Consider the following 27,185-nt stretch of genomic DNA (forward strand, 5'->3'; position numbering starts at 1 on the left):
ATATTTACCAGTAGCATCACCTCTATTCCCTTTCCTCATTTTTATCGTATGTCCAGGCTCTCAGTCATAATGGCTGTAGGTGCGGATGTTTATCCAGCAGATGCATCAGCTTTTCAGGACCTAGTCTGGTCTGTTTCTGAGCTGGATGCTGACCTGGTTTTGTTTTTTTGGGTTTTTTTGGCTGGGCTACGCAGCATGTGGGATCTTGGCTCCCTAACCAGGGATGGGATCCACACCCGCTGCATTAGAAGTACAGAGCCCAGCCACTGGACCACCAGGGATGTCCTGTGCTGGCCTGGTTTTCACTGGAGCCTTCTAGAGTCATCAGCTCCACGGCTCCTGTCAGATGTGGTTCCTGATGAAATAAAAATGTAAGATGTTTTTGGTATCCGATCTTCCAAATGTTCCTCATTTTTTTCCCAGATGTACACATGACTGATGGTGCTAGAAGTGCAGGGCAGGGGGTAGGTAATGCTCTTGCTGGCTGCACAAAGAGAGCTGGGCTCAGAGGCAGGATGGAGCTGGGTCAGGAGTGAAGGTCAAAGTACGCTTGGGGCTTCTTCAGATTGGGGCCCCCAGCCAACATGGATGATCATGCTGAGATCAGGAGGACCAGTCAAGCAGTTTCCAGGGCAGTGTGCGGCCAGCACTGCACCTCTCCTCCTGCGTGTACAGGGAGACCACAGCACATCTTGAGAAATGAAATTTTCCTGGACAAACGGATGTGGGGGACGTTTAGATCCAGCCCATAGGCCTCTCCCACCCAGGCTCCCACATTCGCTCTTCCTTGGCTCTTTTGGAGACCACATGTCCCAGGGGGTGCGGCTACAGGAGGGACGAGGCCCTGGCACCCCCATGGCACTCTGACGCTGATGCTCTTAGACTTGCCTGCTGTCACTTGACTAGGGTTCCCCCGGATAGCCTGTCCTTTCCTGACCATCTAGATATGTGCTCACCCAAGACTTCCCTCACAGTCCAGTTGTTAAAGACTACACATTTCCAGTGCAGAGACCGTGGTTTCTATCCCTGGCCAGGGAATCTAAGATCCTACATGCTATGTGGGGTGGTAAAAAAAAAAAGTTAACTAAAAAAAATAAAACAGGGCTTCCCTGGTGGCTCAGTGGTAAAGAATCTGCCTGCTAATACAGGGGACGAGCATTCGATCCTTGATCTGGGAAGAGTCTACATACCACAGAGCAACTAAGTCCACGCACCACAACTACTGAGCCTGTGCTCTAGAGCCTGGGGGTCGCAACTGCTGAAGCCTGCGTGCTCCAGAGCCTGGTGCTTCAGGAGAGAAGCCACCGCAGTGAGAAGCTCGCAGGCTGCAAGGAGAGTAGCTCCTGCTCACCGCAGCTAGAGAAAAACTTGAGCAGCAACTAAGGCCCAGCGCACCCAAAATAAACAAATAGATTAAATTAAATTAAAAACATTCTTTTAAGAAGTAAAACAAATCCATACTTGTTAAAAAATAAAAACATGGCGAGTTCCTTGTTTGTAATAGTTTCTTGCTCAAATAATTTGAAGAACGTTAGTTTGCACTTGTTTATTCATTGCCAAATTTCTCAGAGACTTTATTATCCTAACATGTATTGCAAATCTAGAGAGGCATGGCAAGCCCTCTTGACCCCTGGGGCCCTTTTTTTTCCTGGTGTCTTATGGGGAGAAATATCAATAACCTCAGATATGCAGATGACACCACCCTTATGGCAGAAAGTAAAGAGGAACTAAAAAGCCTCTTGATGAAAGTGAAAGAGGAGAGTGAAAAAGTTGGCTTCAAGCTCAACATTCAGAAAACGAAGATCATGGCATCCGGTCCCATCACTTCATGGGAAATAGATGGGGAAACAGTGTCAGACTTTGTTTTTCTGGGCTCCAGAATCACTGCAGATGGTGATTGCAGCCATGAAATTAAAAGACGCTTACTCCTTGGAAGATAAGTTATGACCAGCCTAGATGGCATATTCAAAAGCAGAGACATTACTTTGTCAACAAAGGTCCGTCTAGTCAAGGCTATGGTTTTTCCAGTGGTCATGTATGGATGTGAGAGTTGGACTGTGAAGAAAGCTGAGCGCCGAAGAATTGATGCTTTTGAACTGTGGTGTTGGAGAAGACTCTTGAGAGTCCCTTGGACTGCAAGGAGATCCAACCAGTCCATCCTAAAGGAGATCAGTCCTGGATGTTCTTTGGAAGGAATGATGCTGAAGCTGAAACTCCAGTACTTTGGCCACCTCATGCGAAGAGTTGACTCATTGGAAAAGACTCTGATGCTGGGAGGGATTGGGGGCAGGAGGAGAAGGGGACAACCGAGGATGAGATGGCTGGATGGCATCACCAACTTGATGGACGTGAGTTTGAGTGAACTCCAGGAGTTGGTGATGGACAGGGAGACCTGGAGTGCTGCAGTTCATGGGGTTGCAAAGAGCTGGACATGACTGAGTGACTGAACTGAACTGAACATGGGAAGAACTTTCTAAAATATTCACTTGGGGAGATACTGCATCAGGGAATTGAAAATAATAAAGGTCTTTTGAAATGTCAGACAGGAAGAGGTGACATCATTTCGTCCCGTGGTGTGTGTCTTTGTGGAGACACACACATTTCCATGGCAACCCACTCCAGTATTCTTACCTGGGAAATCCCATGGACAGAGGAGCCTGGTGTGCTGGAGTCCGTGGGGGTCACAAAAGAGTTGGAAATGACTTAGCCACTGAACGTGCACACACGCACCATGTATCTTTGGAGTTTATGAGCTGATGCTCAGGGATTTGGGTGCTGTCATCAATGTCATTTTTTGAGCATAAAGACTGTAATTGCAGCAGTCCACAGTACATAATGGTGTTTTCGAAAGTTTTCAAGGCCTTGGCCTGGAGCAGATTAATCCAACCAGCTGCCTGGGGCAAGAAGCTCCAAGTGGTATTAAAATATCATTTGAAACACAAGCAATAAAAGCAAAAAATAGATAAACTGAAATTCATCCAAATTAAAAAACTACTGTGCATTAAAGAACACTATCAAAAAGGTGAAAAGACAGAGGCTTCCCTGGTGGCCCAGCAGTTAAGAGTCTGTTCTCACAATGCAGGGTCTCAGGTTCTATCCTTGGTCGGGGAACGAGATCCCACGTGCTGCAAAGATCGAAGATCCCGTGTACTGCAACTAAGCCCTGGCACAGTCAAGCAAATAAGTAAAAAGACAGTGTAAGAGAAACAATTTGCAAATTCTATGGGTTGGGAAGACCCCCTGGAGAAGGGCATGGCAACCCATTCCATTATTCTTGCCTAGAGAATTCTGTGGACAGAGGAGCCTGGTAGGCCACAGTTCATGGGATTGCAAAGAGTCAGACACAACTGAGTGACTAACACTTCACTTCACCTCATGTCTACTAAGGGATTAATATCCAAAATACATGAAGAACTCTTACAACTTAGAACAGTAATCTAAAGACAAATAACTCATTTAAGAAATGAGAAACATCCTTCTTTAAAGAAGGTATACAGGCGGCCAGGAAGCGCAGGAAAAGATGCTCACGTCATGAGTCGTGAGTCATGTCACTTCAGTCGTGTCCAACTCTTTGGGACCCTATGGATTACATCCTGCCAGGCTCCTCTGTCCAAGGGATTCGCCGGGCAATGATCCTGGGGTGGGTTGCCATGCCCTCCTCCAGGGATCTTCCCAACCCAGGGATCGAACCTGTGTCCCCTGTGTCTCCTGCATTGCTGGCGGAATCTTTACCACTCAGCCACCCTGGAAGCCCTGTGAGTCATGCTGCTGCTGCTGCTAAGTGGCTTCAGTCGTGTCTGACTCTGTGTGACCCCAGAAACGGCAGCCCACCAGGCTCCCCCGTCCCTGGGATTCTCCAGGCAAGAACACTGGAGTGGGTTGCCATTGCCTTCTCCAATGCATAAAAGTGAAAAGTGAAAGGGAAGTTGCTCGCTCAGTCGTGTCCAACTCTTCGCGACCCCATGGACTGCAGCCCACCAGGCTCCTCCATCCATGGGATTTTCCAGGCAAGAGTACTGGAGTGGGGTGCCATTGCCTTCGGGAAATGCAAATCAAAACCACAGTGAGATGCCTCTTCACACCCACCAGGGTGGCTGTGCTGAAGAGGATGTTCAGTGATAAGTGTCAGCAAGGAGGTGCACAACTTGGAACCCTGATATGTTGCTGGTGGGAATGTAAAACAGTACAGCTGCTTTTGCAAACAGTTCAGCAGTTCCTCAAAAAGCTAACCATAGAATTTCCATATGACTCAGAAATGCTACTCCTAGGTATACACCCAAGAGAAATGAAAACACATATCTATGCAGACACTTGTACTGAAATGTTTGCAACGGTGTTATTCATAATAAGCAAAAGTTGGGAAACTATCCAGATGTCCATTAACCAATGAATGGATAAATAAAAGGTGGTATAGCCGTACAGTGAAATATCACTTGGCAATAAAAAGACATGAAGAACGGATACATGCCACCACAGGGATGAGCCAGAAAGTGTTATGCTAAGTGAAAGAAGTCAGAAACCCACACTCAGTCCTCCCTGGTGGCCCAGCGGTAAAGAATGCAGGGGACATGGGCTCAGTTCCTGGTCCAGGAAGACCCCACATGCTGTGGAGCCACTGAGCCTGTCACCATACCTACTGCCTGCCTGCAGCAGGCACTGACGCCTGTGCGCTCTAGAGCCTGTGCCCTGTGGCAGGAAAAGCCCCTGAAATGAGAAGCCTGCACACCGCAGCTAGAGAGGAGCCCCTGCTGGCCGCAACCAGGGAGAGCCTGTGCGCAGCAACGGAGACCCGGCACAGTCGACAGTAAAATAAATGAATAAGCAGTTTAAAAACACGCCCCAAAACCATATATTCTATGGTTCCATGTATGTGAAATGTCCAGAGTAGGCAAATCCATAGAAACAGAAATTAAAGGTTGCTGAGAGCTGAGGAGAGGGGACAATGGGGAATGGCTGTGAGGATGCGTCTCTTTTTGAGGTGATTTTAAATGTTCTGGAATTAGATGGTGTGGTGGTTGTACAACCTTGTGAATATACTAAGAATCATTCAATTATACACTTTAAAAGGGTGAATTTTATGATTGGTGAATTATATCTCGATAATGATTAAAGAAATCGTTAGAATAAATGGGAAGTGGGTGCCCGTCAATGCCGGCTTGCACACAGGACTCTTCAATATAACTGGCAAAATGTAAAATGTCCTCACGGGGGGAAAAAGCAAACAAACAGACGAAACAAAAAACAAGCAGCCAGTTACCGTTCCTCAGCAGTGCCAATGTATTTCCTTTTTTTTCTCAGATTTTTTTACTTTTTATTTTGTATTGGACTATAGCAGATTTACAACTTTGGGGTAGTTTCAGGTGGACAGCAAAAGGACTCAGCCATATATATACATGCATCCATTCTCCCCCAAGCTCCCCTCTCATCCAGGCCGCCACATAACATTGAGCAGAGTTCCCCGTGCTGTACAGCAGGTCCTTGTTGGTTATCCATTTAAAATACAGCAGTGTGTACATGGGGTTCCCTGGTGGCTCAGCGATAAAGAATCTGTCTACAACGCAAAAGATGAGGGTTTGGTCTCTGGGTTGGTAAGACCCCTGGAGAAGGAAATGGCAACCCACTCCGATATTCTTGGCTGGAAAACACCATGGACAGAGGAGCCTGGTGGGTTACAGTCATGAAGAGCCAGACACGACTTAGGGACTAAACAGCAACAGCAGTGTGTACACATTAATCCCGAACATATTTCTGTAGAGCACTTTGGCTCTGTGTTATATCCAACAGTCCCAAACAGGTCTGCACAGGCTCAGCCCTGAACCTCAGACCAATCAGATGAGGGTCACCCAAGATAATGTCCAGCGTCCAGAGCTGATAACTGGGAGTTGATGATTCTTTTTATTATCTACATTGTAAAGTCTTCGATAGTTTTGCCACACAATTGCTAGATTCAGAAGACAGCAGAAGGAAACAGGAGAACAAGAAATACTGACAAGTAGGGCAGGGTTGGCCACAAACCAGCCTGAAGAAAGAGCACGGAAGATGATCTGGACAGGTCTGTGTGAATGTGAGTGACTTAGACGCCCAGTTACAAATAACAGGGAAAATGATGCCACGAATGCCATTTGGATGTCATTTACAGCCTGGCGATACTGGGCTTGACCTGAACCCTGTGCTTCTGGGTAAAAAAGGAACTCTTAAGAAGTACCCTCCTCCCTTTGCATCCTGAAATTCCACCTCCGCCCCACCTGCCTTGCTTGGTCTCTGAGAAGCAACTGACCCTAATTGCAAAGAACCTGTCTCCTGCATTTGACTTAGATAACATCCACTGTCCACTCTCTGGATTCCACAAGCATAGAATCCGGGGCCTCCTGGTCCTCCTGTCTCCTTGAAACCAGGCCCCCTTCCTTTACATCAAACCGTTCCTCATTAATTATGTTTTCTCTCTTGCAATAGCCAAAATAAAACCATCTCCTTAGTTATCTAGTGCACTTCTGTCTTCCACAGGCATATAATAAATCCTTTCTTCTGAACGTGAAGAAAGAGGTATGCAGTTTTTCTTAGCAGACAGTCTGTTCTTTCTGCCCCCCACTAAGAAAATGTTGGAAAAATATGCAAGGAATGTCAGTTTGAAGGGATGCCAAATTATTCGCCAGCCAGAGGTACCCACGACTAAGTCTGTCTTGACCAGATATCTCAGATAACCAGGACTGTGGAACAGACTTTCATGAAAGAAAACTCACCCCCTGGTACTGATCAATCAAGGGAGTTTAGTTTTTTAAAGAAATCGTTTTACTTATTTCTATGTTTTTGGCTGGGCTGGGTCTCCGCTGCTGCGCGAGCTGTTCTCCGGCTGTGCTGATCGGGGGCTCCTCTCCAGCTGTGGTGTGTGGGCCTCTCACGGTGGTGACTCATTGCAGAGCACAGCATGCAGGCCTCAGTGGCTGCGGTTCCTGGGCTCTGAGCACAGGGTCAGTAGTTGTGGTACACGGGTTTAGTTGCTCCAAGGCATGCAGGATCTTCCCAGGCCAGGGACTGATTGGCAGGCAGATTCCTTATCACTGAGCCACCAGGGAAGCTCCCCCTTTTTTGTTGTTGTTGTTGTTTTTTAATTAAAAAATATATATACATACATATATGTATGTGTGCGTGCATGCTCAATTGCTTCAGTCCTGTCTGACTCTATGGACTGCAGCCTGCCAGGCTCCCCTGTCCTTCACTGTCTCCTGGAGTTTGCTCATATTCATGTCCATTGAGTCAGGGATGCTATCTAACCATCTCATCGTCTTCTGCCCCCTTCTCTTCCTGCCCTCACTCTTTCCCAGACATGAATTTGAGCAGACTCTGGGAGATAATGAAGGACAGGGAAGCCTGGCATGCTGCAGTCCATGGGGTTGCAGGGTCAGACGTGACTTAGTGACTAACAAGAGTGCTCTTTTTTTTTTTTGGCTGCGCCATGTAGCATGCAGTATCTTAGTTCCCTGACCAGGGATCAAACCCATGTCCCCTGCACTGCAAGGCAGATTTTTAACCATTGAACCACTAGGGAAGTACAAGTGCATGTTTCAAAAAAAAATGTTAAAGATTTTACAACTTGGTGTTAGAAATAAACATTAATTTGATTCTGCCATTTTCTTATCATATATTGGAGCTGATACCATTTCTTTCTAGGACTCAAAACTTTTCAAGGACCCTGGAAACACATGTGCAGGCTCTGGGCTCTCAGCTCATCTTAAACCCTCAGCCAAGCTGTTCTGATTGCTTCCTCCACTCAGGGCCCCAAGTGAAATCAATCCAAGGTGTCTGATGGCCAGATCTGATATAGGGGCCAGGTAAAAACCTGAGCCACCTTGGGGACGGGGTGGGAATCTCAAAGCAGACATACGTTCCCTCTTAGCTGCCGCCGAGGAGGCCAGTTTCAGCAGAATCATTAAAAGTTGATGATTCTGCAAATGTCTTTTGTTGGCTATGGCTATGTTGTACGTGGTGGTGGGAGTGAGGAAGGGTGTTTTTCTCCAAAATGGAATTAAGCACTAGCTGAAGAATGGCTGTAAGATAATCCTGCACATAGCCTTAAATTGACTGTGGGATTCAATGTTTAAGACTTTTCAGAAAGATTTGGGAGGAAAGGAGAAGTTGGGAAACCACTGAAATACTGAAAGGTCAGGATATGGGGTAAGGAGGTCCAGGAGTACCTTCACAAGAAATAAGAGCACAAAGAGCTGGTCTTAGAAATATTTTTCCCCTGAGGAATTTAAATACATCAGTGTTTGGGTTTTGACACTAAATTTGAGACACTGGACGGCATCATAGGATGCATCCTTCTGAACCCGATGGGGCTGGGGTCCCCCATCTCCCTAGGGGGGACAACTCTGGCCTCAGAATGCAAAGGGCCCTGTAAACAGAGAAGGGAACACTCCAATAGGGGACACAGGCTCCTTGTCATCAGAACAGGTGGCACAGCTGGGCTGAGCTGGAGCCTGTGTTTCTAGATTCTCAGCCCCACGTCTAACATTTCCACTCTTGGTTGCGGTTCTTGTTCAGTCTCTAAATCATGTCCAGTTCTTTTTCAACCCCATGGAATATAGCCCACCAGGCTCCTCTGTCCATGGATTTCCCAGGCAAGAATATTGGAATGGGTTGCCATTTCCTTCTCAAAGAGATCTTCTCAGTCCAGGGATCAAGCTCACGTCTCCTGCATTGGCAGGTGGATTCTTTACCACGAGCCGCCTGGGAAGCCCATGCCCACCCTTCGGATAGACATGAGCTGACTCATCGGGCTCAACTCTAGGCCATTTCTACATTCTGAATACTATTTGCAGTTGACCTGCTCCCACGGATTGTTCAGCAAGCTAGCACTTAGATTTTGCTGTATTTCTTTGCCGTGAAAAAAGCACGTATGGTCAGTGAGTTTTGCTTGTTGAACCATTTCTTTCTTGGTCACTTGCTGCAAGCCCACAGATGATCAGCAGAACCACGGGACCTGGGAAAAATGGCTTACGGGCAGTTTCACATCATAAAAACTTCTTGCTATTATAGAACAGAAAACAAAACTGTGAGGTCAAAGAAGAGGGAGCGGCCGTAGTGACACTGGAGGGGGCGTTTCTAGTGAGTAGGTCAGTAGGTCAGAGCCATGTGAACTTTCTGCCTTCCCTGTCTCTCTCCACTGCTTCCCTGAGTGGGTCAGACTGTTGTCTCCTCTCCCAGGTAAACCATCACTGAGCGTGCTCCACGGAGCGGAGATTCAAGGGGTCAGGAGTTTCTCAGCACAGGGTAGGGGATGCTGCTGGAATAAGGTAGTTCTGGTTCTTGCTTGGTCCCAGCAGCCTTCCCTGTGGCTTCCTCAGGGCTGCTGTGGCCCCCCGGGAAATCAGAGGCTTCAGGACCACTGCGCTCATCTCAGACTCCCGGTCGCCATGGCAGCCCCTCAGCTCATAGCACTATAACCTTCACAGAGGTTGCAGGCAGTGCTGGGATGCTACCAACCTATCCTGCCTGTGCCCATGGGGCAGAGGGGTTGTAAGACCAAATGACTCAGACTGAGACTTGAGCCAACTGTCTTTTAATTGAGATCACACCCCTGGTCTAAGGGCTTCGTGAAACTCGGGTTCTTGATGTCTCAGTGCAGAAAGAATTTAGTGAGAGGCAAAGTGATAGGTTTTGTTATTTGTTCAGTTGCTAAGTCACATCAAACTCTTTGGGACCCCATAAACTACAACACACCAGGCTTCCCTGTCCTTTTGTCCTTCACCATCTTCTGGAGTTTGCTCAAACTCATATCCATTGCGTTGGAGATGCCATCCAACCATCTCCTCCTCTGCTGCCCTTCTCCTCCTGCCCTCAATCTTTCCCAGCATCAGGGTCTTTTCCAGGGAGTCAGCTGTTTGTTGTCAGGTGGTTAAAGTTTTGGAGCTTCAGCTTCAGCATCATTCCTTCCAATGACTATTTAGGATTGATTTCCTTTAGGTTGACTGGTTTGAATCTCCTTGCAGTCCAAGGGACTCTCAAGAGTCTTCTCCAACACCACAGTTCAAAAGCATCAATTCTTTGGTGCTCAACCTTCTTTATGCTCCAGCTCTCACATCCATACATGACTACTGGAAATACCACAGCTTCGACTACAGGGACCTTTGTTGGTAAAGTGATGCCTCTACTTTTTAATATGCTGTCTAGGTTTGTCATAGCTTTTCTTCCAAAGTGATAGACCAGAAGTGGATTTATTTAGAGAGATACACATTCCATGGACAGAATGCAGATGTCTCAAAAGGTGAGAGTGGCCGTGGGCATGGGTCCTCTTGGAAACTGAGCATGGTCCTGGGAGGAATACCCTACAGAGTGTGGGCCATCTCAAAAGGGGAGGGGCTCTGAAATATGGGCTTAGTTTTTATGGGCTGGGTAACTTCATAGGCTAATGAGTGAGAGGATTATTTAAGCCATTTTGGAGGGAGGGGCAGGGATTTCCAGGACTGGGGCTGCCACCTACTTCTCAGCCTTTTCGGTCAACCTCAGAACTGTCACGGCACCTCTGGTTGTGGTGTTTAGTTGCTCAGTTGTGTCTGACTCTCTTGTGACCCCATGGACTATAGCCCGCCAGGCTCCTCTGTCCATGGGATTTCCCAGGCAAGAATACTGGAGTGGGTTGCCATTTCCTCCTCCAGGGAATCTTCCCAACCCAGGGATTGAACCCACATCTCCTGCACTGGCCCGTGGATTCTTTACCGCTGAGCCATATCTGTGGGTGTGTCATTTAGCGAATGTTTTACAGCTGGTGTGTAATGAGGCTCAAGGTCCACTGGAATTCGAGTCGTGACCCATCTTTTGCCTAGTCGGTTCTTTTTCTTTTTTTTAATTCATTTGTATTCTGGCCGCCCCGGGTCTCTCGCTGTGCTCAGACTTTCTCTAGTTGCGGTGAGTGGGGGCTAGTCTCTGGTTGCGGTGTGCAGGCTTCCCAGTGCGTGGCTTCCCTGCTGTGGAGCATGGCCTCCAGGGTGCTTGGGCTTACTAGCTACAGGACACGGGCTCAGTAGTTGTGGCGCATGGGCTTAGTTGCCCCGAGGCACGTGGAATCTTCCTGGACCAGGGAAAGAACCCTTGTGCCCTGCATTGGCAGGTGGATTCTTAACCTCTGGACCACCAGGGAAGTCCTTCTGTAACCAGTTCTTGCTGTGTCCGCAAGGACTATGTCATTCTTTTACAGATGTCCCCTGCCCCTTTCCCTCCTGTTTCCCTTGGACAGGAGGGACATCTGGACCGCTGATGACTTCCTGCAGAGAGAGACCACCACCCCCGACGGACTGGAAAGTACCCCGTGTTTCAGACCTTCTGTGAAGTCAGGCTGTCCCTTCTCTCCCTCATGTTTCCCCAAGTGCACGAGCAGCCGAGGGAACTGAGACCAGAGGAGGAAGCGAGGAGGCTGCTGAGGGGGAACTCCGGTGGCTTGATGACCCTGCCCTTGAACCTCTCCTAATGCTCTTGTTGTGCCTTGGTGTCTGAGCACTTGAAATGACAGAGCAGAGGGGCAGGGGCCAGGGCCAGAGGGATGGCCTTGGAGGAAAGAGCCCTGGCTTTTCAGATGACAGCGTCACATGGGGGAGAGAGTGGGTTCCCAGGGACTTGGAAACTGTCACTCATTCACCCGTTCATCTGTCAGACACTGCAGTGGGTAGGGGATTTCCCTGGTGGTCCACTGGTTAAGAATCCTCCTTCCAATGCAGGGCATGCGGGTTTGATCGCTGCTCAGGGACTGAGGATCCCACATGCTTCGGGGCAACTAAGCCTGCCCGCTGCAACTACTGTGTTCTGCAGCAAAGACCCAGCACAGTCACAGTGAAATAAATAAATGAAACACCCACACTGGATAGCCAGTGGGTGAGACACCAGGGAGATAAGTGTCCAGCGTCCAGACCTGCCTCCAGGAGCTGACAGGATGGTGATAGCACCTTGTGGAGTTATGGGATCCCTGGAAGAGGTCACATAAAGCTGAGGATGAGCAGGAGTTTGCCAGATACAGAGATGAAGGTGTTACCAAATTAAGTCCTATGGATGAGGCTGGTTCTTGTTCTGTTCGGGTTCAATGGCCAATAATGAAACCAGAGCTGAGATCCACACAGCACAAGCCGTATTCAGCGGCCGAAGATTGGGGAAGTGAGAACCAAGTTCATAGAACCAACTTCTCATCCACATGTAGCAGCAAGGGGGATTTAACTTTAAATACAAAGGGAGGCGGGGCGAGGCTGATGATGGGGAGGTATGCACAATGGTCTACCGGAGTGGGGCTTTTCCTAGGGAGTGGGTTGTCACTCTTTTTTCACCCCTTTTAGGTCCTTCGAGTCTGATTCTGGCGGTCGTTTCCCTGGTGGTCCAGTGGCTGAGACTCTGAGCTCAGACCCAATGCAGGGGGCCCGGGGATCAATCTCTGGTAGGAACTAGATTCCACATGCTGCAACAGAGTGCTCACATGCCGCAACTAAAAGGAATCTGCATTCTGCAACCGAGACCCAGTGGAGCCAAATAATTAATTAAATAAAAGAATAATGCTAACATGGTAAAATTAGCGTATAATGAGACTCAGGGTCTGTTGGAGGTCAGATTCATCACCATCTTGGCTCTAGCTGGTTCCCTCTGGGATTTTTGTTTGTAGCTTCCTTTATTTTTTATCTCTGGACCTTTTATTTATTTATCTGTCTATTTATTTATATTTTGACCACACCAAGCAGCACGCAGAATCCTAGTTGCCTGACCAGGGATCAAACCTGCACCCCCTGCACTGGAAGGCAGGGTCTTAATCACTGGGCTGCTGGGGAAGTCCTTGAACCCTTTAACTTGAAGATGTATGCTGATTTCTACTAAAGGTTGGGGTTGGAGGGTTCTGGGCAAAGATCCAAAGCAGCTCTGGCGGCGGCTGGGGAGAGGTGGGCATTTCTGGTTGAGGAGCCAGCAGGGTGGGGACCAGCCAGATCCCTGTGTGCAGGTCTGCAAGTCTTGGTGTGCCCGTTATCTTTTAGTGAGGAGGCCGCTGTGAAAGTCCAGACAAGAGGATGGAGGCCTCACATGGCAGAGAGGGGACGGCTGAAGGAGGAGGGTAAACCATGAACGTGATGAGCGATGTGTATGTGCGTACTCTTTGCAGCCCCATGGACCGCAGCCCGCCAGGCTCCTCTGTCCATGGGATTCTCCAGGCAAGAATGCTGGAGTGGGTTGCCAGGCCCTCCTCCAGGGGATCTTCCCGATACAGGCATCAAACCCAGGTCTCTTGTGCCTCCTGCAGTGTCAGGAAGGAGGCCCAGGGTGATGCTCCCTGATCCAGTTGCCATTTGGAAGATGCCCACAGGGCAAGCCCTGTGGTAGGCACAAGGCCTAGCTTACTTCATTTAGGTCTTGTAACATCTCAGTGAGATGTGAATATTCCAACTGAGAAATGGAAAATGTAATAGGTTAAGGACTTTGCCTGTGGTCTCAGGACTGGGAAGTGGGGAAGCAGAATTTGGAATCCAGGCCTGGCTTCTTTGGAGCCCCTGGCATTCAGGTGATGGCTCTAGTCTTTATTGAAAGTAATGTTAAGGAAAACAAGTGGTGTCACTCTGCTTCTGTGAATCAGACGGAATCACAACCAGGTGCACGTTAATGGAGAAAGCATTGGTCTGCAATTCAGAAAAGCCTTAGAATCAGTGCTGGTTCCGCCCCCTATTAGATGTGTGATGTGGCAAGTGCCAAGCTCTTCTGTAGGCCTGAGTTTCCTCATCTATCAAATGGGACTCATTTTACTTTCTTTCTCCATTTGTGTGTGTGTGTGAAGAATGAGTGATATTCTTTGGGGAGATACATAGAGCACTGTGCTTCATACAGAGCGGCCCTCCTTCAGTTCTTTCTTTCTTGGGGGAATGTCCCCTTGGTAAGATACGAAGGCAGATACTAAATTTATTCATCTTTGGATCCCAGAAATTTTGCACTGTGCTCGGCTTTTGAACATTCTCAATGAATGGTTCATTTATTTATTTGGCTGCATTGGGTCTTAGTTGCGGCATGCGTGATCTTTCCTTGCGGTGCACAGACTCTGTATTTGTGGCGAATGGGCTCTGTAGTTGTAGCACCTGGGCTTGCTAGCTCCTCAGTATGTGGGATCTTAGTTCCTGGATCAGGGATGGAACCCTTAGCCCACTGGACCACCAGGGAAGTCCTGGTGATGAAGTTCTGAAAAAGTGGTGTGCTTTCATCTCCAAATGTCCATCATCACACTTCAGGGCACACTTCTGAGCTGTGTTCCTACGCTTTATCAGAAGGCCAGTCAGTTAGAGCAGAGGAGGTGGCCACTGGGGTTTGGATACTCCAGAGCAGAGACATGTCCCAGAGACCAGGCCTGCTTCCCTCAATGTGCTTAGCCTAGAAAGTTAGCCTAAGGGACTTGCATCTTATCTTGGGGCCGGGGAGTATATTTAGTGGTGATTCGTATCCTGTGTAGAGGAGAACAAGGATCTCTGAAGTTCCTTCTCCCTTAACTTCTCTCTCCATTTTCCATCTTTCTACTATAGTGAAATAATTTCAGCATCTGGCCAATGATGTTACCCTTCTTCTTATTGCTAAAATATAATTTTCAAAAAGTTAAAAGCATAATTCTTACTGCAGACTTAAAATGAACATTGGACCAACAATTTTATTCAACTCATTAACTCACGAACCCATAAATACTTAGAAGGGATGAACTTGATAAGTTTGGCTCATCTCCCCAAATTCTTGTCCCTTCAAGTCCTTGCTGCCATCATGGCCCCTGCATGACTTTAAACAGATTTAAAAGCAGTACTTTGTCCAGATCTATGGTTGTTTTCAGCAGGAGGAATGATCCTTAACTGCCGTTCCTAGAAGAAGAAATTCCCCACATTTCTTAAAGTCTTGATGAAGATGTATAGTGTAGTTGCAGGATGGTGATCCCAGGGACCAGGGGTATGTATGGTTGTGGGGTGGTGGCTGTTTAGGTTGTAGGTTACAAATAAAATACCCGCTCAAATATTCTCATCTCATCAGCCTTTAAATTCTTAGTCTACAATATACCAGGGAGGTTTTGGCATCTCCACCTCACTGATTGATGATAGTGTGTGTGTATGCAGGCACTCAAACTCAGCCATACCGGACCCTCTGTGACTCCAGGCTGTAGCCAGCCAGGGTCCTCTGTCTGTGGAATTTCCCAGGCAAGAATAGTGCAGTGTGTTGCCATTTCCTCTTCCAGGGGATTTTCCCAACCCAGGGATCGAACCCACATCTCCTGGCGCCTCCTGCACTGCAGGCAGATTCTTTACTGCTGAGCCACCAGGGAAGCCCCACTGATTATGGGCCATTGTTAAATCCAGGCTTCAATAAACCAAGCAATCAAACCTTAGAGCCACTCAGATGTGCTGAATATAATAGAGCCCGTTATGCAGAGTGAAGTAGGTCAGAAAGAGAAAAACAAATATTGCATATTAATGCATATGTACGGAATCTAGAAAGCTGGTACTGATGAACCTATTTGCAGGGCAGGGATAGAGAAACAGATGTAGAAAACAGACTCGTGGACACGGCGGGGGAGGGCAAGGGTGGCATGAATTGAGAAAGCAGCATGGAAACATATATACTGCCATGTGCGAAAGAGATCACTAGTGGGAACCTGCAACGCAGGGAGCCCTGCTCGGTGCTCTGTGATGACCTAGGGCTGTGGGATGGGGGTGGGCTAGGAGGGAGGCTCAGGAAGGAGGGGATATATATATATGTAGTTATGGCTGATTTGAGTTGGTGTATAGCAGAAACCAACATAACACTGTAAATCAACTTTCCTCCAATTAATCCCTAAAAATTAATGAACAAACAAAAAAATCTCAATTACACTGGGGATCCTGGGTGAGTGTAACATATGTTTATAAATTTTGCTGAATCCAACCTTCCATTTCATTCTTCTTGGTTTAACACTGTAGATTCCATTCCCATCCATGACCTCAGCTTCCTCTCAATTCACGTTGACAGGATGTCCCAGTTTCCTTGGTGTGTAATTTACCTCCACCCCGTCCCTAGCAGATCTCACAGTTTTCTTCTGGGCTCGGCTAAGAGTTTATTCTTGTTATGGCCCCAGAGCCAATGAGGTGGCAAGTGGTCTTAATGGGAGACCTCCCATCTAAATGGGAGGCAAAAGCCCCAGATGAGAGACCTTCTTGTGAATGATGGCTGATTTCCTCAAACAGGGGAAGAGCAGGTGCTTTTGTAGGCAAGGGAGGCTGGGGATTGGGAGGTCAAGTTTTTAAAAAATTAATAATATCTTAGTAGTTTGTTCGGCATCTCTGGAATCTACAATTGTGTTTTTATTTGTATTTATGAAGCTTTATTTTGAATCTTCTCCTCACCTCTTCTTTCTCTTTCTATTGATCAGTCTTTCTAGAGACCGTATTTATTTTTCAATATCCAACTTCCGGGTTTATCTATTTTCTCTATTGTACTTTTGTTTTAATCACTTTTTTGATACTTTTGTGAATAATTTTGTCAATTTATGTTCTAATTCTGTTGTTCTCTGCTTCCTATTTATTTCTTTGAGTTTCTGCATTCTACTTTCTGTTTTTTAAATTGAGATATAATTGACAGAAAATGCTGTGTAAGCTCAACATATAAAATATATTGATTTGATATGTTTATATGCAATATGGAGAAGGGAATGGCAATCCACTCCAGTATCCTTGCCCGGAGAATTCCATGGACAGAGGAGCCAGGAGAGCTAAAGTCCATGCGGCTGCAAAGAGGGGTACAGTCCATAGGGTTGCAAAGAGTCAGATATGACTGAGCAAGTAACACTAGCTGTCTCTGTTACACACTATATTGCATTATGAAAGCCACTGTAGCATTAGCTAACATCTCTATGGCCTCACATAATTATCACTTTGTCTCTGCCTCACTCAAATATTCCCTTCACAGTCTGTGGTCCTGCTCCTCTCCTGTCAATGTCCTAATCTTAGCAAGAGACTTGAACACTTAAACTCTAAAACAAAGGGAAAAGAATCTGAAAAAAAAATGTATATATATGTATACACACATACATATATACAGCTGAATCACTGTGTTATACACCTGAGACTAACATGATATTGTAAATCAATTATAGCTTAATAGAGAAAAATGAGAAAAAAAGAATTTTGCTACAACTTGATGACCTGAAAAACATTAAAAATTAAAAAAAATGTATTGGAGTTTAACTGATTTACAATGTTGTATTAATTTCAGGTGTGCAGTAAAGTAAATCCGTTATACATATGCATATACCCACTCTTTTTTAGATTCTTTTTCCACATAGGCCATTAGAGTATTGAGTAGAGGTCCCTGTGTAATACAGTAGGTCCTTATTAGTTATCTATTTTATTTATAGTAGTCTGTATATGTCAGTTCCAACCTCCCAATTTAACCCTCCTTCTCTGAACAATTATATTTAGGATCTGAGGATGACCCTTGTCTGTCCTGCAGCTGTACCAGATTAAGGCTTCCTTGAATTTCACTATACCTGCATCTTGAAATGAAATTGAAAACTTCATGTTATTTAAAAAAAAAAATCAACCCTTCAGGGCAGTCAGAAATAGCCATCTCACTCTACACGCCTTGTAATTATCATTGTTGCCATGGCAACCAGTGCACCAGAGGCAAGAGCCCCACCCCCCCAAGCCTTGTCCTCCCTCTGCTCATCACACTACCACCGTGCTCTTTTGAGTAATCCTGCGGCCACTGTGGAGAAGGCAATGGCACCCCACTCCAGTACTCTTGCCTGGAAAATCCCATGGACGGAGAAGCCTGGTAGGCTGCAGTCCATGGGGTCGCTAAGAGTCGCGCACGACTGAGCGACTTCACTTTCTCTTTTCACTTTCATGCATTGGAGAAGGAAATGGCAACCCACTCCAGTGTTCTTGCCTGGAGAATCCCAGCCTGGTGGGCTGCCGTCTGTGGGGTCGCACAGAGTCGGACACGACTGAAGCGCCTTAGCAGCAGCGGCGGCGGCGGCGGCGGCGGTGGCCACTGTGTGCCATAGAGGATCGCGGTTCTCTCGCTCCCAGCGTAGGCGCAGATATGCTAGTAGCCCAGCCAGAATTCCATACTGTGTGTGCTGGGGCCACTCCTGGCATCAGTCACAGTCCCTGCAGGAACCCAGGTCAAGAGACCTGCATCTGAACAGCCATGGGCAAGATTAAGGAGCCAACTGCATGCGTTTTCTAGGACTCCCTTAACAGAGTACCATCCATAAACTACATGGGTTAACAACAGACACTGTCATACACTTCTGGAAATTTGAGAGCAAAGTGTTAGTGAGATTGGTTCCTTTTTGTTGTTGTTGTTATTTATTTATTTGTAACTTTAAACTTTGTATTGGGGTATAGCCGGTTAACAATGTTGTGATGGTTTCAGGTGAACTCAGTCATACATATACATGTATCCATTCTCCCCCAAACTCCCCTCCCATCCAGGCTACCACATAACATTGAGGACAGTTCTGTGTGCCATACTAACAGGTCTTTGTGGGTTACCCACTTTAAATATAGCAGTGTATACATGACGTTCCTAAAGTCCCTAACATCCCTTCCCCCTGGCAACCATAATTTTGTTTTTAATATTTATTTTTATTCATCTGGCTGCCGTGGGTCTCAGTTGAGGCATGTGGAATCTTCATTCTTTGTTGTAGCATGCAGGAATTTAGTTGCTGCATGAGAACTCAGGCTTCCCAGGTGACTCAGTGGTAAAGAATCTGCCTGCCAATGCAGGAGACACAAGAGACATGGGTTTGATTCCTGAGTCAGGAAGATCCTCTGGAGGAGGAAATGGCAACCCATGCCAGTATTTTTGCCAAGATAATCCCATGGACAGAGGAGCCTGGCGGGCTACAGTCCATGGGGTCGCTAAGAGTGGGCTATGACTTAGAGACAGAGTACACAGGCGTGCACGCATGCAAACTCTTAATTGTGCCATGTGGGATCTTAGCTCCCTGACCAGGGGCTGAGCCCGGGCCCCCCGCACAGGGAGCGCAGAATCTAAGCCACGGAACCACCAGGGAAGCCCCCGGGTTGGTTCCTTCTGAGAGGAGGATGTGTTCAGGCCTCTCTCCTGGCTTCTAGTCGCTCTTTGACTCGTGACAGCTTGACTGCAGTCTTCACATCTCCCTGTGTCCAGATATCCCATTTTGTAAGGACGCCAGCCATACTGCATTGGAGCTCACCCTCCAGACCTCAATATGACTCGATTGCATCTGCAAAAGCCCGATTTCCCAGTAAGGTCACATTCTAAGGTACTGAGGATCAAGGCTTCAATCTATGAATTTGGGGGACACTTCTAACACCAACCATAGTGCCCAGAGATGAGCAGCAGTGAGGTATATCTATCCATTCATCGCAATATCCACTTGGGCTGGATATTCTCCACTGGCCCCTCCAGATCCCCTCTCTGACCACCTCCACCTTGCCCTGTGTCTAGGAGCCTGATCTCTGCAGACAGTATATCCTGGGCTCCCCTGTCTTTTCACTTCTGTTGGACTTCACCAATGGGAGGCACAGGCAGGAGCCTTGGGGGTGGGAGGAGAGAGAGGTCAGGGTACCGTACCCCAAAGGACCCTTCCCATTCCCTCCCAGTTGCTTTCATATGTTGCTTTCATGATTTAATATCATATAGTTTACATTTCAGAGAAGGCAATGGCACACCACTCCAGTACTCTTGCCTGGAAAATCCCATGGACGGAGGAGCCTGGTGGGCTGCAGTCCATGGGGTCACTAAGAGTTGGGCATGACTGAGCGACTTCACTTGGGCTTTTCACTTTCATGCATTGGGGAAAGAAATGGCAACCCACTCCAGTGTTCTTGCCTGGAGAATCCCAGAAATAGAGGAGCCTAGTGGCCTCCTATGGGGTCGCACAGAGTTGGACACGACTGAAGTGACTTAGCAGCAGCAGCAGCAGCAGTTTATATTTACCACTTGGCAGATAATGAGAGCTTGGTACTGTGGGTTTAGTTGCTCAGTTGTTTACTAGTCTTTTCGACTCCATGGACTGTAGCCCACCAGGCTCCTCTGTTCATGGGATTTCCTGGGCAAGAATACTGGAGTGGGCTGCCATTTCATTCTCTGGGGGATCTTCCTGACCCAGGGATCAAAACCATGCCTCCTGTATTGGCAGGTGGATTCTTTACTACTGAGCCACCAGGGAAGCCCAATAAGAGCTTAAAAATGTTTAAAATATGGGTGTGTGTGTGTGGATGGTTTCACCTCCAAGAACGTCTGTACATTTAGTGCTAAGAGGTGACATTTATTGAGTGCTTATGTGTGTTCTAAGTACGTGAATATGTTATACACTGGATAGAACCTATAAGGGAGGTGCTATGATTATCCCAACTTTATAGTTGAGTAGACTGAGGCTTCCTGAGATTGCAGTTACAGCCCAGATCAAGGGTGCATGGTGAAATAGTTGCTGGATTGGGATTTGATCTGTCTCTAGGGCAGTCTGTCCCTAGAAGTGTGCCCTAAGCCACAGGAGCACACAGGCTGATCTGCTCACCAGACCCGCCCTCCCGACTTGTGCCAAACACATTCATTTCCTGAGCCCTGGTCAAACCACAGCTGTTGCGTGGGGCTTTCTCATCCTCTCCCTGAGGAACGGCCCCTTCATTCTGTGCACCCGCATTCTGAGCATGACCCCCACAACCCTGTGCCTCTTTCCTACCTTCAGGGCGGGGGCCCTGTCCCACTCATCCTGCAATTCTACGGCCTGGCTCTGTGTCTGATTGTGTGTGTGTGTTAGTCGCTCAGTCGTGTCTGACTCTTTGCGATCCCAGGGACTGTGGAGCCCACCAGGCTCTTCTGTCCATGGGTTTCTCCAGGCAAGAATACTGGAGTGGGTAGCCATTCCCTTTTCGGGAGATCTTCTGGACTCAGGGACTGAACCCGGCTCTCCTGCACTGCAGGCAGATTCTTACCGCTGAGCCGCCAGGGAAGCCCAACTGTGGGACTGTCAACGACTGCTTCTGGAAGGGATATTTTCCGTTGTGCTTGCCCATTCTATATGCTTTGGGGTCTCCAAGTCCCCCTGCAGAACGGCTGACTTCCTTCCTCAGCTGAGCTCCCAGGGCATCTGTCCGTGGCCTGCGGTTCTGGACAACAGAACTGGCCCCCTGGGTGAGCGGTCCTGTTTGCTCTCCACACGACCTCTCACCTGGCATCTCACCTGCTGGGTCAGGCCCGGTTCCGAGCTGATCTCTCTGATCCTCTGTGAACAGATTCTTGGGCTCCACTGAAGGAGCTCTACTCAGCCCCCAGTAGTCTGGTGGGGGCTCTACTTCTGCTTTTCAATTTGTCCTAACAAACAGTCACATTTTGTCAGGAGTCCCTTTGTCAAAACCTAAGGGTCATGTTGACAGAGCTTCTTTTCCTCTCTTTCTAGGATGTTGGATTTAACTGCCTCCTCCAGGAGACTGCTCCAAGCCCCGCCTCCCCTATGCCCAACTGTTCAAGGCCAGCTGAAAAGTGAAAGTGTTAATCACTCTTTGCTACTCCACAGACTGTAGCCCGCCAGGCTCTCTAGCCCATGGGATTCTCCAGAATACTGGAGTGGATAGCCATGCCCATCGCCAGGGGATTTTCCCAACTGCTACCACATGTCTATTTCCACCAGACTTGGAGGAAATACTCACTTTTAAAGCCCAACCTCCACTTTCCCTATAGCTTTTCTTTATTGTCACCTACTCCATTATTTCCCAGCTTTTCAATTCTCTGAGAACCAACGTGCCTGGTTTCGTTCCTGGGTAGGGGACCTGCACGGGAATCCTCACACAGGCATCTCCCGTGCCCATGAGGGTTGTGCAGTGTTGAGCTTGGTCTGACACTCCCTTCAGATTCCTACAGCATTACCCCTCTTCAGCAGACTGGTGGGATCACTCCTGAGTGCATCGAGAGCGTACACTCAGCATTTTTAAAAAGCAGAAGAAAAATTTAGTTTTTTAATGCTATTTTTTGGTTACTTGTAAAAATGTGACTTATTTATTTTTTTATATATTTGGCTTCTAGGAGTCTTAGTTGCAGCAGCAGCTGCTGCTGCTAAGTCACTTCAGTCGTGTCCAACTCTGTGCGACCCCATAGATGGCAGCCCACCAGGCTCCCTGTCCCTGGGATTCTCCAGGCAAGAACATTGGAGTGGGTTGCCATTGCCTTCTCCATGTGGGTTCTAATTCCCCAACCAGGGATTGAAGCCCAGCCTCTTGCATTGGGAGCTTGGAGTCTTAGCCAGTGCCACCAGGGAAGTCCCTGTTTCTTGTTATTTTAAAATAAATTCTACTTATTCAGCTTTGGCTGTGCTGGGTCTCCTTGCTGCTCGGGTTTTTTGCTATTTGTGGAGAGCCGGGCTACTCTTCAGTTGCGCTGTGTGGGCCTCTCATTGTGCGGAGCATGGGCTCTAGGGCCTGCTGGCTTCAGTAGCTGAGGCATATGGGCTCAGTACTCGTGGTGCCCGGGCTTAGTTGTTCCAACGCATGTGGGATCTTTCCAGCCTAGGGATTAAACCCCTGTCTCCTGCAATGGCAAGTGAATTCTTTACCACTGAGACACCAAGAAAGCCCCGCTTATTGTTTTAAATGCCACACTTGCCTTTCATGGCGTGCATGCTGTTCCCCAAAATATAAAGGCCCTAGGCCGCCAACCTGCAGCTGTGACAACAAGATGCCTTTTCCCCCATCTCCTCCTTCTCCTCTTCGTGCTGCTGTTGCTGCTCTCCGGACTGCCTCCCCGCAGGGGCGGAGGAGGGGAGAGGGGCCCCGGCGCCCCCCGCGAGCGCTGGCGAAGAGGCGGGGAGCAGCCGGGATCGGACTTCCTCCCTCCACTCCGGAACTGCCTGGAGCCGCCAGGACTCGGAAATCAGGACGTCCCCACGGGAGCAGGCGGGGTGGGCGGGGCGCAGGCGGTGGGCGTGCCTGGGGGCGGGTCCGGGGCGGACCGGGGGCGGACCGGGGGCGGGCCCAGGGCGGGGCCGGCACGAGGACTGCGCGGGCTGCCGCGGCGAGCTGCGCCGGCCGCGCTCCCCGGACTTCGGAGCGCAGGGCGCCCGCAGGCTGCGCTCCCGCCGCCTCCTCCCGAGCGGGCTCGGCCCGGCGGCCGGGGCGATGTGAGCCGGGGCCCGCGGGCGCGGCCGGACCGCTGCGATGTGGCTCAAGCCCGAGGAGGTGCTGCTGAAGAACGCTCTGAAGCTCTGGGTGACTCAGAAGAGCAACTGCTACTTCATCCTGCAGCGGCGCCGCGGGCACGGCGAGGGGGGCGGCCGGCTCACGGGTAAGGGGCGCGCCGCGGCGGGCGGGTGGCCTGGCCCAGACCTCGCTCCCCGCCGGGCCCGCGGCCCCAGTCCCGGGCTGCGTGCGGCGCAGGTGGCGGTTTCTGGGGAGACGCCGGGCTGAGTCGGCCCTGCCTCGGGCATGTTTTCCTTTCTCCTGCGTTTCTCCTGTACGCTCCCGTCGAGGTGGCGGCCGGAGGGACTCTCGGGCTCGTGCACTTCCCCGGGCGGGGCAGGTGCCTTCGCCGCCGGGCCCCGGGGCCGCCTGGAGGCCAGGCTGGACTCGGGAAGCCAAGGAGAGACCTGCGCTGGAGCGAGGGCCGCGCCGGGCGGAGCGGGGCCAGGTGACAGCGGGGCCGCCCGGCCATCTGGACGCGCCCGAGGCTCCAAGTGGCGCCGCGGTAGGGACACTTGACCAACCCCCGGCGAGACGAGGCTCGGGAGGCCCTGGCAATTTGAGACTGTCGGGGGGATTTGCGGGTCGGGCGCGGCGGGCCGCGCGTGGTCTACACGCCCGGAGGAGAAACCCAGGTGGAGCGAATCCCGAGCTCGTGATCCTAGTAGCAAAACCGTGCGGGTCAGCTCCCCACCCCCACCCTTTCACTTTCTTTCTAGGAATGAAAGGAGGAAAAAAACTCAGACTTGTAAAATTTATTTACCACCCCGCCCCCAAATTTAAGATCCAAAACTCTTTGAAAGTCAAGCATTTGGACAGTTTGCATCAGCGGGGACACCTGTTTGAAAGGTCAGTGGAGGAATAATAGGAACCTTTCTCAATTGCATATAGGGAACCCATATGGAATTTCAGATTTTGGAATCAGAGTAAAAGGAACCTTAGAGCTTCCCATCTCGTCCCTCCTTATACCCAGGAGGAAGGAGACCAAGGCCAGGGAGGGAGCGGTGGAGGGGCTCAGCCTGGCTCCCTGTTGCTGATTCTACTGTCTGCTTATTCTGAGGGAGGCCCTCCAGGCCCGATGGGGGAAATGCGATTAGTACATCCTGAAAGGGCAGAACCAAGTGCCAGGGCTTGCTTTACTCTGCCCATACTTTAGGCTGAAGAGGCCTGGAAGCTGGCAGCCAGATTCCTTAGGGAGGGCAGACTTCACTGAGTCTCAAGGAGTCAGTTGGAGTTGGTGGGATTTCTGGTTGGAAGGGGCAGTGGGGTGGTGGTCAGTGGGAACGGGTGGACGGCAGGTGTTCCTGCTCTGGGAACTGTTTGAGGCTCTGAGTAAGGGAGCTCAGAGGTCAAAGGGGTCATTGGTGGGCCCCTGAGCAGCACAGTGGCTCCTGGTGCCCAGGCTCTTGGGGAGTGGAGGTGAGTGGCATCCTGGAGGGGTGGCATCCTTTTCTCAGAGGAGAAAAGTCTGGAGGAGGGGTCTGTCCCCTCCTCGACCTTTCAGCGCAGCGGAGCTTTAACCTTTGGTGTGTTCAGCACAGAACCTGGCCTACAATGGGCCTCCTTTAGTAGAGGGTGAGAACAGAGCCTGAAATAGGAAGCATGAGGAATATTGGTTCAGCAAGCGTTTGTTAACTCGGTTCCGTGGACGCTGTCTGTGGGATGCTCCTCCCACAGGTGGCTGTGTTGGGAAAGACTTCAGGTTATTCACCATTGAACAGGGGAGACGGTCCAGACCCAGAGGGCGAAGCTTACGGTCCTGTGACTAAGACAGGTTCAGGACAGCTTCTGTTCTGGAGAGCCTGTTTTGTGGTCCAGTTGGTCTTGCTGCTCAGTTGCTCAGTCTCGTCCGACTCTTTGTGACTCCATGGATCCCTGCCAGGCTCCTCTGTCTGTGGGATTCCCCGTCTGTCTTAGAAAAACTCAAAATGATGCGCCTTCTTCCACTGCATTCCAACATCAAAGAGTGCCTCTGCCTTTGGTCTTACTTGGGCTTGACTGTGGTTTTGGCTTGCTGTGAATATGCACAATTTTCTTACTTTTATAATATTTTTATTTATTTGGCTGTGCCGGGTCTTAGTGGTGGCCTGCAGGATCTTTAGTTGTGGCATGTGGGACCTAGTTCCCTGAGCAGGGATTGAACCTGGGCCTCCTGCATTGGGAGGGCAGAGCCTTAGCAGCTGGACCACCAGGGAAGTCCCCAGTTTTCTTATTCTTAAAGGAAGTAAATCAGCTGAAAAAAGGGAAGAAAAATCCCCAGAAAAAGACCCCTGACATTTTGCTTTATTTCTTGGAGACTCAGAACCTCTTTCTGGGGCTTCCCAGCTGGCTCAGTGGTAAATAATCCGCCTGCCGATGCAGGAGACGTGGGGTTTGATCCCTGGGTCAGAAAGATCCCTTGGAGAAGGAAATGGCAACCCACTCCAGTATTCTTGACTAGAGAATCGCATGGGACAGAGGAGCTTGGCAGGCTACAGACCACAGGGTCGCAAAGAGTCAGACCCCACTGAGCACACACAGAACCTCCTTCTGATTGTGAGAGGCTGGCATCCCCTCAGCAGTGGACACCCCACCTTTGGGCATTCAGTGGGGAGCCTGTGGCTGTGCCGATTAGGCAACTCCGTTGCTCCATCCACCGGTGAGCTGGTCTAACTGGGGCCTTACGAATGTTGTGAAATCAAAACTGAAGTGACAGTGGGGCAGCTCCGTGTTGGTATGGTTTTCAGAACTGGCAGATTTCTCATATGGCAATTTTTTTAGCAGTTTATTTCAAAGATTTAAAGCTTAGGCTGAGTTGATCCAAGAAATTAATGGGTGCACATTCTGGCTGGTTATTAGGCTCTTCTTTGGAGAGGCAAGTAGCAGGTGGTTAAAAGGATTGGAAATAAAAGGTGGAGGAGCAGTAAAAGGAAGCGTGATGCAGAATTTGAGATTAGGTTGTTGTTATTGTTCAATTGTCCAGCTGTGTCTGACTTTTTGCAATCCCATGGATTGCAGCTTGCCAGGCCTCTCTGTCCCTCACCATCTCTAAGTTTCCCCAAGTTCATGTCCATTGCATCGGTGATGCCATGAGATTAGGTAGCAGAGTCTCAAACATGTGAGGTTCCCATTGGCGTTTTAAAGTAATATGACATGTTGAAAGCTTGCCCACCTTCAGAAAGAGGAGGTTTTGTTTCACTGAGGACTGTAATTCATCCTCCGACTTACACAAATACATTCCCTGTGCACATCTCGTTTTATTTTCTCCATAGCCCCTTCTCACTTTTTCTTCCTTTTTTGAAATAGTTTTTTATTATTTTTTGGTCACACCGTGTGGCATGTGAGACCTTGATTCCCCAACCAGGGATCGAACTTGTGCTCCCTGTGTTGACAGCTCAGAGTCTTAACCCCTGGACCACCGGGGAAGTCCTTCATTTTCTGATATCCATCGCACTTATGTGTTTTGTTCATGGTTTCCCCTAATAAATTGTCTGTTCTGTGAGGGCAGGCATTTTGCCCATGGTGGTGCCTAGCAGATAGCATAGGGTCAGTTAACGTTTGTAGGACAAATAGATGGATGAGGCCACGCGTGAATGATTGAGCCCATATTTTTCTCCAAGGTTAGGTGGGTGTGAAGGCCCAGCTTTCAGACTGAGCCTGAGCTGGTCACAAGGGACAGGAAGCATATCCTCTGTGTCCTCTGCTTTCTGTGTACCTGCAGGCTGACCACCGGAAAGCTGGGGGGAGTGGGTGGGGATTGAAGTCTCTTTTGGTGGCTCCCTCCTTCGAGGCCGAGGAGCAGGGCATCAGCCTCTTAGGTGGCTTCTCTTGCCAGCCTCAGGCACCTGCCTTGAGAAGATCCCAGGCTGAGGAGGAGGGGTTGGTGTGGCGGCAGAAGGCAGTGACCTTCACCTCCAGTTCAACTTGGTGACTGAACACAGTATTTTAAGATGTTTCCAAAACTCTCCTGACAGTGATTCTTGCTGCCCTGGAGAGGAGGAAGCTCTACAGCGTTCCTGTGGATAC

At 49.1% G+C, this 27,185-nt stretch overlaps 1 protein-coding gene across 2 annotated transcripts in view; it reads left to right on the plus strand.

The window, feature by feature from the left end:
• The first annotated feature begins 23,159 nt into the window (after positions 1-23,159).
• TBC1D8 (TBC1 domain family member 8) overlaps positions 23,160-27,185 on the plus strand; it is a 135,576-nt gene continuing 131,550 nt past the window's right edge. For both annotated transcript variants that reach the window (XM_068963912.1, XM_068963921.1), the window contains exon 1: positions 23,160-23,286. In XM_068963912.1, the coding sequence (XP_068820013.1) occupies positions 23,160-23,286 (127 nt within the window). The remainder of the gene's footprint in view (positions 23,287-27,185) is intronic.

This window comes from Capricornis sumatraensis, chromosome 1, assembly GCF_032405125.1.
Source record: "Capricornis sumatraensis isolate serow.1 chromosome 1, serow.2, whole genome shotgun sequence".
Classification (NCBI taxonomy): domain Eukaryota; kingdom Metazoa; phylum Chordata; class Mammalia; order Artiodactyla; family Bovidae; genus Capricornis; species Capricornis sumatraensis.